This window comes from Colossoma macropomum, unplaced genomic scaffold, assembly GCF_904425465.1.
Source record: "Colossoma macropomum unplaced genomic scaffold, Colossoma_macropomum, whole genome shotgun sequence".
NCBI classification, from domain to species: domain Eukaryota; kingdom Metazoa; phylum Chordata; class Actinopteri; order Characiformes; family Serrasalmidae; genus Colossoma; species Colossoma macropomum.
Window position 1 is genome coordinate 36,759,128 of NW_023494798.1, and position 14,922 is coordinate 36,774,049.

General features: G+C 42.1%; 1 protein-coding gene across 8 annotated transcripts in view; it reads left to right on the forward strand.

Moving 5' to 3' along the window:
• Positions 1-10,499, forward strand: part of trip12 (thyroid hormone receptor interactor 12) — a 59,770-nt gene extending 49,271 nt beyond the window's left edge. For all 8 annotated transcript variants that reach the window (XM_036585113.1, XM_036585114.1, XM_036585120.1 and 5 more), the window contains 10 exons: positions 161-317; positions 802-900; positions 1,401-1,515; positions 3,953-4,107; positions 4,424-4,588; positions 6,632-6,796; positions 7,104-7,217; positions 7,654-7,748; positions 7,977-8,080; positions 8,844-10,499. In XM_036585113.1, the coding sequence (XP_036441006.1) occupies positions 161-317; positions 802-900; positions 1,401-1,515; positions 3,953-4,107; positions 4,424-4,588; positions 6,632-6,796; positions 7,104-7,217; positions 7,654-7,748; positions 7,977-8,080; positions 8,844-9,040 (1,366 nt within the window). In that variant the 3' untranslated portion in view covers positions 9,041-10,499. The remainder of the gene's footprint in view (positions 1-160; positions 318-801; positions 901-1,400; positions 1,516-3,952; positions 4,108-4,423; positions 4,589-6,631; positions 6,797-7,103; positions 7,218-7,653; positions 7,749-7,976; positions 8,081-8,843) is intronic.
• The last annotated feature ends 4,423 nt before the right edge of the window (positions 10,500-14,922 follow it).

Consider the following 14,922-nt stretch of genomic DNA (forward strand, 5'->3'; position numbering starts at 1 on the left):
CTTTCACTGAACCATTTCCTGTAATGGGGCTGTAAATATTAATAATACACTAATATTTTGATGTTATACTGTATCTCCTTTTCTTCCTCCTACATTGTTACTTAACTGTAGATTTTTTTAAGATCTTTCTTCCTGACCTCGTCCCTCTCGTTCTGTCCAGTCCGTTCTTCTTCCCCTTCGACACGCGGCAGATGCTGTTTTACGTCACCGCTTTTGACCGAGACCGGGCCATGCAGCGCCTGCTGGACACAAACCCCGAAATCAACCAGTCAGATTCACAGGACAGCCGAGTGGCGCCGCGACTCGACAGGAAGAAGGTGAGAAATCTGAAGAGGAGGAGTGTTTAGGATTTTTCTTAATTCCTTTAAAGGAGGAGGAACGCTTCTGGTATAAGAATGTATCAGTTGTGACTTCTTTACATAAAAACTAACAAACTGATGTAGTTTATTTTATCTGTTAAAATTGTTATTAAAAGCAGCAACATTTTGATTCGGTTCACATTACAGCACTTAAAATGCTGCTGACGTCCCCTCGGTGCACAGACCATAATATTACAACCAGCTTTACCATGTACCATGTGGACAGTCTGAGAATAACAAGATCAGAAACAAAGCATAAACATCTCTAACAGCAGTTCAGAGCTGAGTTCACCTCCAAGAAATTTTTCAGATTTCTCATACCCCGTCTCTCTGTTTCTCTGTCTCGCTCTCCCCCTCTCTCTGTCTGTCTGTTTGTCTCTCTCTCTCTCTCTCTCTCTCTCTCTCTCTCTCTCTCTCTCTCTTTCTCTCTCTCTCTCTCTAGCGGACGATAAACCGTGAGGAGCTGCTGAAGCAGGCGGAGTCGGTGATGCAGGATCTGGGCAGCTCCAGAGCGATGCTGGAGATTCAGTATGAAAATGAGGTGAACACTAACGAGTCTGTCTGATAATCACCATTAAATGAGTTCTTCTTCAGTGCCTAATGAAAGCTTCTCTGCGGATCGTCACTGTTGCCGTCATGCAGGAACGCTGGGTTTAATTCAGCATTGTTAGCTTTACGTACTTACGCACGCGCGCACACTGCAGTGTGTACGATACATCAGCAGATCCATCACTCACTGTTCAGCTGAAATTCTCGTCAGTCTGTAATAATAACGTGATGAACACTGTGGTTCATGCAGTGAGAACATCAGCCGTGTGTTTCATGTAGATCAGATGTTCAGCTGTGAAACACTAAACACTTATCAACATCACAGATAAATAATTATTTAAAAATGTAGAATTCCAGTGTTTAAGTCAAAAGGTCAGTTATTCAGATTCAGGTCTGCATCTTTATTATTAGTTATCACCGTTTACTGTTCTCCCCCTCTCTCTCTCTCTCTCTCTCTCTCTCTCTCTCTCTCTCTCTCTCTCTCTCTCTCAGGTGGGGACAGGTCTGGGTCCTACACAGGAGTTTTATGCTCTGGTGTCTCAGGAGCTGCAGAGAGCTGATCTGGGTCTCTGGAGAGGAGAGGAGGTCACACTGGCCAACCCGAAAGGTCACTGCAGTGTTCCACAGCACCGCTGATCAATCTGCAGTTTAGAGCAGGGTGTCAAACTCAAGCACTGAAAGGGTCATATAAAAAATCTCAACAAGTCCGTGGACCAGAGATCACCGGTCACTTAATTAAATTTTTGAAGAAAATTCGGCTAAAACCTGAACTGACCATTCTTTATTCAAAAATTTGCAAAAACATCAGCAAAATAGACATTTGATGTGTGTGTGTGTGTGTGTGTGTGTGTATAATAATTAAGTAATCCAAATAATAAAATATTATCTTTTTTTATATACAACCTCATTTCCCAAAAAGTTGGGACGGGGCAACAAAAGGCTGGTAAAGTTGTGTAATGCTAAAACACCTGGTGGTTAATGGGCAACAGGTCGGTAACATGATTGGGTCTAAAAGAGCATCTCAGAGAGGCGGAGTCTTTCAGAAGTAAAGATGAGGAGGGGTTCACCGCTCTGTGAAAGACTGCACCATCAAATAGTGCAACAATTCAAGAAGAACGTTTCTCAACATAAAATAGCAAAGAATTTTTTTTGCTTTTCATCATCTACGGTACAAAATATCATTAAAATATTCAGAGAATCTGGAGAAATCTCTGTATGTAAGGGACGAGGCCAAAAACCAGTATCTGCTGGCCGTGATCTTTGGGCCCTCAGACAGCACTGCATTAAAAACAGACATGATTCTGTAGTGGAAATCACTGCATGGGCTCAGAAACACTTCTGAAAACCACTGTCTGTGAAAACAGTTCATCACTGCATCCACAAATGACAGTTAAAACTCTAAAATGCAAAGAAGAAACCAAATATAAACAGGATCCAGAAATGCTGCCACCTTCTCTGGGCCTGAGCTCTTTTAAAATGGACTCAGGGGACGTGGAAAAGTGTCCTGTGGTCCGACGAGTCAACATTTGAAATTCTTTTTGGAAATCATGGACACTGTGTCCTCCGGGCTAAAGACCACTCAGCTTGTTATCAGTGCACAGTTCAAAAGCCAGTATTCATGATGGTCTAGGGGGGCATTAGTGCACATGGCATGGGTGACCTGCACATCTGTGAAGGTGCCATTAATGCTGAATGATATATACATGTTTTGGCAACATATGCTGCCATCCAGACGACGTCTTTTTCAGGGAAGGCCTTGATTATTTCAGCAAGACAATGTAAAACCACATTCTGCATGTATTACAACAGCATTGCTCCATATTAAAAGAGTCCGGGTGCTAAACTGACCTGCCTGCAGTCCAGATCTGTCACCACTGACAATATTTGGCACATTATGAAATGAAAAATACGACAAAGGAGACCCTGAACTGATGAGCAGCTGAAATCCTGTATCAAACAAGACCAGGAAAACATTTCACTTTCTAAACTACAGCAGAGTCTCCTCAGTTCCCAAACACTTAAGTAAAGAAGAGGTAATGAAACACAGTGGTAAACAGGCCACCGTCCCAACTTTTTTTTTTGTTGTTGGCATCAAATTCAAAATGAGCGCATATTTTACAAAAAACAATTAATTTCTCTGTTTCAACATTTGTCAGTTTCTGCCGCATTTAAATTGGTGTCTGTGCTATTTTCAATTAAATATAGGGCTTAAATGATTCACGTATCATTGCATTCTAGTTTTATTTACATTCTGCACAGCGTCCCAACTTTTTTGGAAATGGGGTTGTACATTTATATAAACGTTACTACTACTACTGTTTATTTATATAAACTACTACATTAGCTACAGAAAACTGTCCCCAGCAGAAAGGTCTTTTGTACTTCTGTGTGCTTCTTGATCTACACACCTCCCATCTATTCTTAGCTGCAGGCTTGTTCTTGGGATCAGTTTCTGAGCTGCTGTTTGTGGTGTTTTGTGTTTCTTTAAACTGCAGCTGAAACAGTTAGTGTGTTTGGGGATGTGATCTGTGTAGAATTGAGATGTAATGCTGCTCCATAGATTGTTGTTGGAGGAGGTTGGAGTCTACACTGTGTTGCAGTGCATGCTGGGGATTGTAGTGCAGTGCACTGTGAAGTGGGCTAATATAATTAATATTTTAATAAAATTAAAATATTTTTGCGGGGCAGACAGGATTGTGCCGCAGGCGTTCTGTTCAACATAGTTTTACAACGATAGAACCGTCTCCATCAGTACCTGCTTGTCACATTAGACCTCCGTCATCAAAGTTCTTTTAAAGTGAAACCTAAACTAACTTTTGTCTGCCCCCCACCCCTGCTAACACTCAGCAGCTCAGAGATCCTCTGATTCCGATTCAGAGCTTCACTCACTAATACTTTCAAAATAAAAGCTCACCATTGAAACTGTGTAAACATCAAAATAAAGGTTTCTGTGTTTTAGAGAGGATTGCAGTGCTTCTCTGATGTGTTTACCATTTGTGTTTGAGACTGAATGTTCTGACTTTGTTCTGTGGCGCCCCCCGCAGGGAGTCAAGAGGGCACAAAGTACATGTTCAGCTCCAGAGGACTGTTCGCCGTCCCGTTCGGCCGCAGCACCAAACCTGCACACATCGCCAAGATCAAAATGAAGTTCCGTTTCCTTGGAAAACTCATGGCCAAAGCCATCATGGACTTCAGGCTGGTACGATGACATCACACCCACTTGCACTCACCGCCGTCCAGTAGAGCTGTTCAGTGTACAACCAGTACATTGTTCTAATATTCTTAGAATATTTAGAAACTATAGCTAGAACCAATAAAACTCTAAAACACAAAAAATCTGTCATAAAAGATGAAGAATATGGTCTTTTAAAGTAACATTCGAGTCATTTGAGTTGTCAGATGTGGAGACTGGTTCTTAGAGATCCAGTATATTCTGCTGTTAAAGGCTGATGTGATGAAGTATAGTAGTGAAAAGGTTAACCCTGCCCCCTGTCCCTGTGCCTCGCCCCCTGCAGCTGGACCTGCCGCTGGGGTTGCCGTTCTATAAGTGGATGTTGAGACACGAGTCGTCCATCAGCTCCCACGACCTGGTCAACATCGACCCTGGAGTGGCCAAATCCATCCAGCACCTGGAGGACATCATCAGACAGAAGAAGAGGCTGGAGCAGGACCAATCACACGTGAGGACAACACACATGAATTTCATGCTGTAATGTCACTGAAAAGCCTTCAAAATTGTAATTAAAAACATATAAAGTTATTGAAATGAATCTGTAATGATGAAAATTTGATGGAAAAAAACAAATTCTAAAAAAACTTTCCTAAATTAATTTTATAAATTATATTTTAGTGACTACAAATTAGAGTTCTAGTCTAGTTATAGACTAGGTGTGTATCGTTGGAAAGGGGGCGGGGGCATGTTTGGAGTGAAATGGAGTTCCAAGGCGATCATATTTTGTTGTATTTTATTTTGACCAATTGTTTTTCCCACGTACTGTTTGCACAGAAATGAGTATTATTAACAAAAGAAGGAAAGACACAAGTTTGGTGTCGTTCGAAAGTGGACAGCCTAAGGTAGGCGCCGGTATGAAGTGTTTGTGTGAGACGTACCGGTGAGTGGCAGCACCCATTGCGCACCAGGGCTCCTGTGTTGCCAGGCAGATATCTCTTGTTTGGAATAACTTTTTCTCTTGATTTTAATTCGACAGTCATAGGTTTTAGAGCATAATGGCTTACATCATCGTAATCCTGAGTCAGCCTGTTCGTTAGATGTATATGTTCACATTGGCCAAAAAATGGCTTTATGAAAAATATGAAAGTTCGTACTGTACCTAATATATAAAAACTTTCATGGCAAGGTATTAAAGAAAAAATGGCACAATGGATGAAAAGTAAAGAGATTTTAAGCTTTAATATGGTACCTTAGTTGTCTATATTGGATCTGTAATGTTTCAGATCCACTGTTGTGTGTGTGTATATAGGATAAAATTGATATCTGGGCCCCCGGCAGGCCGTGGCTTTTTAACAGGTTAAAGTGTGTGTGTGTGTAATAGGGGTACAACGATTATTCGACTTAGTTGACTAAAATCAATGACCAAATTAGTTGGCAACTAATTTAATATTAGATTAGTTTGTGACGTCATTACACGTCTTTCTCCTGCTCACTAGTGATGTTATGACATTACTGCTTACTGGAGACTTAACAACAGCGCGATTGCAGCCTCAGGAACAAATTCCTTAGTAGTGTTGGGAGCTTTTCATGCTAAACTCAGAAAAAAAGGTTGGCAGTCGTGTTGTTTGTAAAGCCGACCTCAGCTGGCACCAGAGCACATCCTCCATGCTGGAGCACCTTAAGAGGGAACTCGTCGGCCACTGGTGTGTTAAAGTTCGGCGAACATAGAGGACGTTTGTGAACAGTTTTCTGTTTTGCACGGATGCTCGGCTCCACTCGCAAACAGTTTCGGGAGGTCGTTCTCCGTGAACATACAGAGTAGCTGTATGAAGGGTTACTGATGAAATGAAGCGTTTACACAAAATTGTTCATTTAACTGTTCATAGAGAAATTTTCCACAAACATTCACCACATTCCCGTCCGCTCAGTCAGAGCACGTCTTCTCTGCAGCGGGAAATATCTGCTCTCAGAGGAGAGTGAGAGGCACTGACTTTCCTCCGGTTCACTAAAGACCTGTGGTTGTAGAGTTTAGTTTCAGCAGTGTGGACAGACAGCAGAGCACAAACTGCACTGATTACATTTAAAGTTTAAATTTAGTTTTTTTTTTTTTATTATTATTTACTTTATTAAAAGGAAAACTTATTTAGTTTTGTTATTCTATTGCTGCTACTTTGCACATCCTTGGTTTTAAATTGTGACAGGAAAAAGATTTTTATTTTTTATCTTTTGTATTAGCAGGGAAGTTCATAAAATAGTGAATTTTTAAATGTTATTCATCTTTGTTTTGATTGATAGCAAATACATAACAATCTCAAGCTAAATTTAAAAGCTAATAGCTACAAAAGTTATTTGGTAATTTAGTGATTCATAATCCGAATAATCGATTATTCGACTATCAGATTAGTCGTTTGTTGGTGCTCTAGTGTCTAAACATTGTACACAGTAGCTCATGAGCACAGACCTTCACATGGATACACAGTCTTTGCCAAGGATAAAAATAGTGATTGAGCTGTGATTTGAGATCATGGTGAGATGTTGTTCTGTGTCTCAGACGAGGGAGACGCTGCAGCAGGCGCTGGAGAGTCTGAACATGAACGGCTGCTCGGTGGAGGATCTGGGGCTGGACTTCACGCTGCCCGGGTTCCCAAACATCGAGCTGAAGAAGGGCGGGAAGGACGTTCCTGTGACCATCCACAACCTGGAGGAGTATCTGAGGGTGGGTGGTTTGGTGTCTGGAGTTGTTTTAGTTCAGCACTGCAGCTGTGAGGCTAACGTAGTTAACAAGTAATGGAAGCTTATATCCCACCAATTAGCAGCATATTTAAATCATCGCACACTCGCCTCAAACGTGTGAGTGACGTTGGCTTGTTCACCAGTTTCTTATTCGCATTTCCTGTTCCACCTTAAGTGTTGTAGCGGTGTGTAGCTGCTGCCTCATTTAAGGTGGAACGGTAAATCCCAGTGAGAAGCTGGCGATTGTGCAGACTGCGTTTCCTCTGATGTGTCTCTCTGACTGTGTGCAGTTGGTCGTGTACTGGACCCTGAATGAAGGAGTGTCGCGGCAGTTTGAGTCGTTCAGGGAAGGATTCGAGTCGGTCTTTCCCCTCCACCATCTGCAGTACTTTTACCCTGAGGAGGTGAGCTGCTCCAGACATCTGATAACAATAATCATCCTAATGATTACAGAGCTTATAGTCTTATAAATGAACGAGAAAAATATAGAGCAATAAAGTAAATGAAGGAGGGTGGGAAATTGGGAAAACACTCAAGGTCAGCAGTTAAAATTGCTTCCTTTCACTGACTGAATGACAATTATAAATTAGATTAATTCAGAGCCTCTCAGGTATTAGTCATTAATGATTTACAGAGTCAGGAGGCGCTAGTGAGTTCAGGTTTATGATTCTCACTCCTACAAACTGAAGTGTAACTCCATTCAGTCACTGAATAATAACAGTGAGGATGTAGTAACTGGTAGTCAGTCAGTCAGTCAGTCAGTCAGTCAGTCAGTGCTGTAACAGCGAGAGCGACTCGGTCGGTGGTTTAGTGTTTAATTTCTCTGTGTTTCTGTCTCAGTTGGATCAGTTGCTGTGCGGTAGCAAGTCTGAAACGTGGGATGTGAAAACTCTGATGGAATGCTGCAGACCTGATCACGGATACACACACGACAGGTACGCGCAGCTTCAGCTGTTGGGTTATACGTGCTAATAACGTTAGCGTCAGCTAACAGATGCTACTCAGCGCTGCCCCCTAACACTGCAATTACACCAGCTAGAAATTATCATTATTTTCATATGACTGTGCAGTTTTCTTACATCAAAGGTTAAATTGCTGCAGTTATGTAACTGTGTGTGTGTGTGTGTGTGTGTGTGTGTGTGTGTGTGTGTGTGTGTGTGTAGTCGGGCAGTCCGTTTCCTGTTTGAGGTTCTCAGCAGTTTTGATGCGGAGCAGCAGAGACTTTTCCTCCAGTTTGTGACGGGGAGCCCTCGACTACCGGTGGGAGGTGAGAGACACAGACTGTACCACTTGCACAGCCAGCGGGGCTCCGGCCGGGTGAAGGGGCGGGACTCATGAGCCAATCAGACTTCACCTTAATATAGATACATTAGAAACACAGTTTCATGTCTAAAGGTTTCCTGTTGCTACCAGAGACATGAACTTTACCTGATTTCCACCAAGTGGTCTGCAGTGCTGTTGATGTCTGACATAACAAATCTGAGTCTGTAACTGCAGAGCGACCCGATCAGACACAAACATTCGGCTGGTGTTCAGATTGTTGGAGGACTCGTTCATTTTACTGGTCATTGCTTTTTCTGGACGCTCAGACTGGATTACACAGTGTAACATTAGTTTAGCTGCAACAGTTTCCACTTCATGAAACAAGTAAGGTAGGTAAGTGAGGTACTTTAAAACTATAGGACAGATCAGCGTAACATCACAACCTGTTGACGCAGGTAGAGCTGCACTGAGACACCATACAAATTTATACGAATACTAACACTTATTTAACTTGCAACATTCGCAACAGACACCAGCACTGGAATGGGTTTAAATGTGTTAAAGACAGGAAAGGGTGATTTTCAGGTCGGTGTGTTGGTGTGGATGAGGCTTCACTGCTCTCACTCGCTGCAGCGCGTTTAATCAAACCTGTCTGTTCTGGGTTTATAAACACATCAGTGCTTTTTTACGCTGGACAACAAACTTTCTGTGGTTACTTTTATAAAGTTAGTTTGATTGGAGGACTAACTTCAGTCTCTCCTGTCCAGGTTTCCGGAGTTTGAACCCTCCTCTGACCATCGTACGCAAAACGTTTGAGTCGACGGAGAACCCGGACGACTTCCTGCCGTCGGTGATGACGTGCGTGAACTACCTGAAGCTGCCGGATTACTCGAGCATCGAGATCATGCGTGAGAAACTGTTAATCGCAGCTCGCGAAGGACAGCAGTCCTTCCATCTGTCCTGATCGCCCTCAAACTCACGCAGAAATGCCTTCAGAACCCACCGCAGAACCCAGAACCCACACGCATCACCACTTCCTCCCTTCCTCTACAGTTTTCTATTGTTTCTCTCTTTTTCCTCGTTTTGTTTTGGTCTTTTTTGTAAGCACCCACACTGAGGCGGCGCGTACAGACGCCTCGCTGTTCAGAGAAAAGCAGCCGGTGGAAACAAAAAGCCGAAGAAAAGAGACTGATGTTCTATCTGCTGCCCTCCTTTTCCACTGAGAGCGGAAAAATCGGCATTGAGAGACTCCGGAACTCCGAAATAAAACAAAATAAAACAGAAATTAGAAGTCGATGCAGATCTGAAGCCTATATCAGTAGCTGAGTAATGTTAAAGAGGTTGGGTGAAGTTTTCAATCCTGCGTTGCTGTGTGATATTTAAAGAGAAAAAAGGGATTTTTTTTTCCTCTGAAGTGGTGAATGACATCATCACTGTGTGCTTTCAGGGGGGGAGGGGGGTCCATCCAGCAGGCGGCGCTCTCTTACAGCTCCAAAGATCATTTGTACAGACCAACATTTGCAGATTTTGCTCATTCTACATTTGATAGAATAGCCGTGTGGCCCCAAACGACGTCCTCCTGCTTTCTGTTCTGTATCGAACTCCAGTTCGTGCTGCATTTCGGTTCCTGTTCCTTTTAATTTCTCTCCTCTTGTTTGCAAACATTTTTCAGAAAAAATGTAAGAAAGTTGCAGTTGGATGCGGGTAGTGATGGAAGTGTAGTATCTATTATTGTACTATTATTATTATTATTATTATTATTATTATTATTATTAAAATTATTTTTGTTTTTGTTTTTTTATCAGAGTTGAAATGGTTTTCTGGCCGACATTTAAACTTTGAGTGTCGCTCGTGTTGAACATTTTATCCACAGCGCTGGATAGACAGACTTTTCTATTTTTTTCTTTTTCGTTGTTCTTTTTTTTTGTTTTGTTTTTGTTTTTTTTTGTTTTTTTGTTTTGCTCTCTGTGGGTTAGTGTAGTGCCTCTGCTGGATGCACGGGGAACTTCAGCGAAAACGGCCTGCTCTCATCCCGTCATGTAGCCGAGCACAAAGTTAATTAAAAAAAGAAAGAAAAGAATTGGCTGGTCTCATTTTATCGTTTCATGGCCAGATAACATTTCAAAACAAATCATTTATGGAATAAAGTTTATATGCAGTTTTCACGCCCGGTTTGAGGCGGAATCATCTGCCGTTTTTATTTTCTATTATTATTTTCTTTCCTTGCTGTAGTTTTTTTGCACTGCTGGCTTGGATCAGACCGTGGTGTGTGCACTGCAGTGTGTTGTGGGGCGGGGGGGGCCGCTGTCCTTCACTCTCCTGACCCCAAACGTTCATGTGCTGGTTTCTAAAATCTGCAATAATTTACTGCATCAGGTTCTTGTTTTTACCTGGACATAAATAAAGTAACTGTTTGACTCAGACTGCAAGTTTTCTTCTGCAACGATGGTGATGGTGATGATGGTGGTGGTGATGATGATGATGATGATGATGAAGAAACAAACATTACAGCAGAATTTGTTATTCTGTAAAGGGCCCGTATTTTACTTTTGTTATACAGTCAAAGTTCAGTGTCCTGTTTGTTCCCCGGTGGACGCCGTTCATCCATGTAAGGAAACTTAATTTTAAAAATTGTGGAGTTCATTGTTTTTGTGATGTCGCAAAAGTGAACGAAACCGTTTAGCCCCGCCCATTCACACTAAAGTTATAAGTCCAGTTATGTTTAAGTCCAGACATAGATGAGTCAAAATGGGGCAGCCAGTCGGAGCAGAGCTCATTTGCATTTTAAGGTCTTAAAGGCACAGCAACAAACAATTAAAGGATAAAGAGGCGACGATCGTCATGCAAATTAAATGTTCAATTTTTTTTTTTTTTTAAACGTTGGAAATGGAGCTCAGGAGAAACTAAATACACCAAAATTGTAGAGTCGCGTGCTGGTTACGCGTTTATTAAGACGCTGCAGTGCTGCTTTAGCGCGTCGCCCGTCGGAGATGACTGAAGTGGCTTCTACAAAAGAAACTGATGTTCGTTTGCTGCCGGAGGGTTTTATAATCTGAAGGTCTGTGGCTCCGCCCCCTCTGTGTTGATGTGAAGAGTTCGCTGTATTCATAGTGTTTGTCATTAAGAACGTCCTGCTGCTGTTTTGCTGGGCATGATGGATGAAGACCAGAATGACCAAAAAGGATGGAGTGATGCGTCCCCAGAAACACTGAGATCAGCTTCAAACTTAAATATGTTGTTTAATACGCTTTAAAAATTCGTCTCACAGTGAGAATTTTTAAAAACACATTTTCCTTGTTGTCCACCGAAATGGTGGCAGCGCGATTGTCTGATGTCGTCAGGATGCTATGAATTAAAGATTCTTTCAGAATGTCCTGCTCAGCCTAACGGTGCGTCCGGAAAGCTTGAAAGTTCCTGCTCTTTTGTTACCCATCATTCTCCTCACCTCCTTCACCTGGAAACGGATTTCATGACGCTGTTTTTACTGGCTGTCTGAAGACCAGAGATGAGAGAAACACAAACCAAAGGGTCTTCGAACCGAGGATGAGCGAGTGTTTTAGTCTTTCACAGACAGTGACATCGCTGCTCACACGCTCAGAGAGGAAGGACAAACACAGAGCAGTTCAACTAGTACAACTATACATTCTGCATTTTGTGATAACTGAACATCCACCTTCATGTTTTAAGGTCAAAATTAGCCCCCCTGGGAGATTTGGAACATTGTCCTAAAATTCTGTCTAATGTTAACATCATTCACAAAACTGTACAGAGTAAAACATTCATCCATGTAAAAAACCACATTCACTGCATTTTGGATTAAAAAAAAAATTGGAATTAATGTATAACAAATGTAATGAAAATCGGGGTCGTCAAAATGATCCCCCCTGTGAGTTTTTTCAGGAAAGTGTAGCAAAAATGTTTAGTTTTCAAACCACGTGAAGCTCGTCTGGCTTGATTGATCAGTCAGTGCTGAACTAAATGGACTCCAGTGAACGGGTTAGTCTCCACTGAGAGGTGCCACTTACACCTCATTTGCAATGAGAAATTTCACCATCTGAAAAAGCAGACAAAGAAGTCTGGACCTCAGAAATAAGGCAATGGATGCCCATCTTAAAGGCGTCTATACTGCCGTTTCCCAGCGTTTCATGGTGACCAGAACAGCCACAGGCTGCATCATCACAAAGTACAAAAGACTCAAAGTACAAAAGATGCTGTTAGAAACGAAGCCGCTGAGATCAGCATAGATGTTTTGTGTCAAAGTGCTACTGTAAAAGGTTACTTAGATTAGCTGTGATGAAGCGCCCCCTGGTGGTCTGAACAGAACACTGAATTCTGACTCAGGGTCATGAGTGATGTCACAGCTCCAAAAGTGTTGGATCAAAACTTATGGTTAAAAAAGAAAAAAAAAACCAATGCAGCTTATTTGGTTACAAAAAGGAACTAAATCAGCGACTGACCGACTGAAACTGGTTAATTAGCGTCAGTGTGTTTGACCTGCACTTCAGCCTCACGTCTGTGGAGAACATCACTGTAAATGTCAATGTAAATAGGCTCAGAATTTGTTTTTTTTGTGATATATCTTTTATTTGGTTTAGGTAGTTGCTGCAGCTAAAGTGGACCATATCACACGTGGATGTTGCTTTATTGGTCAGACATTTTGCAGGAGTAATAGTGCTCGGTCAGTCTCATGTTCCACAGCATAAAAAAACAAAGGAAAAAAGATGCTTATTGTGTATCACAAACAAAGCCATTACACTGAACCTCACTTCATATCTGCTTCTTTATTTTTGCAATTTCACAAAGTGCCGATGTATGGAAAAAAAAACATTCCACAAACCAGGAGCCAAAATCAAACCCCCATCTTCGTTATTGTCTTATTGCTCTGTTATTATTAACAGCTGGAGCTGCAGGAGCGTTGTGAGGGTCTGTAAAGAGTGACTGATAAAGCAGACAGATGAAGTTTGATTCTCTTGTTTGGTGCAGACCATCACAGATATGTGTGCCCACCAGCTGTGAACTAAAGCAGGTTTTTCAATGAAAAAATATTTGATTGAAAACAGAATCTGTTGTTGGGCAACTGTGGAAAAACAACCTTAGCACTTACCAGCTTAGTGCCTTTACATTTATTCATCATACATAACGGTGAATACAGACAAATGATTTTGCGTTTCGACGACAAAATGCTTATAAGCAACTACCGCCCCCCACAGGCCGTGATTCTGCAGTTTTCCGAGCAGTTGTTGGCAGATTTGGAGTCACCAGTAAGGCGTCATGGGGCTCTCCGGTCGTGGTGCAGCTCAGTAACGCACTACGTTTTTATGCCAAAGATGATTTTCAGAGCAAAGTTGCTGATATAGCGAAAATTTCTCAGTCGGCTGTCACGTAATCTCAGCGAAGGATCAGCTGCGGTAATTTGGCTCCTGCATATATTCAGTTTTCCGGAGGGAAAAAGTCACAAACATCGAAGGAGCATTTTTCCATCATCTCGGATGGCGGAGGTGAATGGCCTGGTCAATGCTTCTTTCCAATCAAAGCCCCCAGTGGAGTGGACGAACCAGCATATGTCTGCTGAAAGGGCACCATGCCATTAATGTCCAGGCGACTGGATCATGACACGATTATAAGGCATTTGGTGGTGAAGTGTGCAGATAACAGCTCTGAGTCTCTCCTATAACACTTAATGAGACTGGAGAACACATGGCAAAGGATCTGAGCCCGTTCCTCCTCACAGAACCTTCAGACTCAGATCTCCACAGTGTGGACTCTCCTCTTCAGCTCATCCACAGGTGCTCTAGGGTTCAGGTCACGCGACTTGGGTGGTGACAGCAAAACCTTAATTCTGTGGTCAGGGTTGGGAGAGCTACTGGAAAATTAGTAGTTAGCTACTTAGTAGCTACTTTCCCCAAATTTATAGCTGCTACAATTCAGCTACTTTTCCAGAGAAAGTAGTGGCTACTTTTTAGCTACTTTCAAAACATGACTGTCAGAATGTTTGTGAATCTCCACCTGACACACCAAACAAGCCCAACTGACAGCGTGAACAAGACACTGCATTTATTCATGAGCCAGAAAGAAACAATTGAAAAGCTGCAAATCCACAAAAAGATCACCAAAAAGTGAGTTTGTGACCAACAATCAAACTGACACAACCAAAGGCGAGATATTCAACAGAAATTTAGACTAAAGTCAATCATTCAGGTTTTTCCTAACAAAAATCAACAAAAAATAACCAAACTAAACAATTTTGTGCAAAACACTGATAACTGTTAAAATAAAACTGCTCCAATTTAAACATTTCAGCAAGATACAGACACGACATTCAGAGTCCTTTATTACACCAAAATGTTTCATGCCTCATGACTCTTTCTGGTTTCTCCCTTTTACTTAGGCTGTAATATCTAGACCTGCCGGAGTCTCTGCTGCTCTGTTAACCCTGTAATCTGTGATCAGTCACTCTTTACAGAACTGACTCTCTGTGTTTCCTTTCTTTGCCGAGTTGAACAGCTGCACGTCCTGTGGGTCTGATACTGTTCTGCCTTGATCGGGTGCCACTGCTCACCAGCCTTCTGGACCGGCTTGACCACCATGGAGCTTCACGCTGTACACCCTGTGTAAACCTCACCTGAAATGAAATGATGGTAAATGTGTGAAGCTGAAACTGACATTTATTCAGCAGCTTCTTATTCAGATTTTCTGTCCTACCTTAAATAGTCCAGCAGTTACGGCTGCGTTCAGATTACAGTCCTCGGTGCTGAAATCAGATTATTTTACTCAGATCTGATCTTTCTGACATGATGGTTCACTCGTTCAGGTAAGAGACTCAAATCTGTCGTTAATGTGAACAAA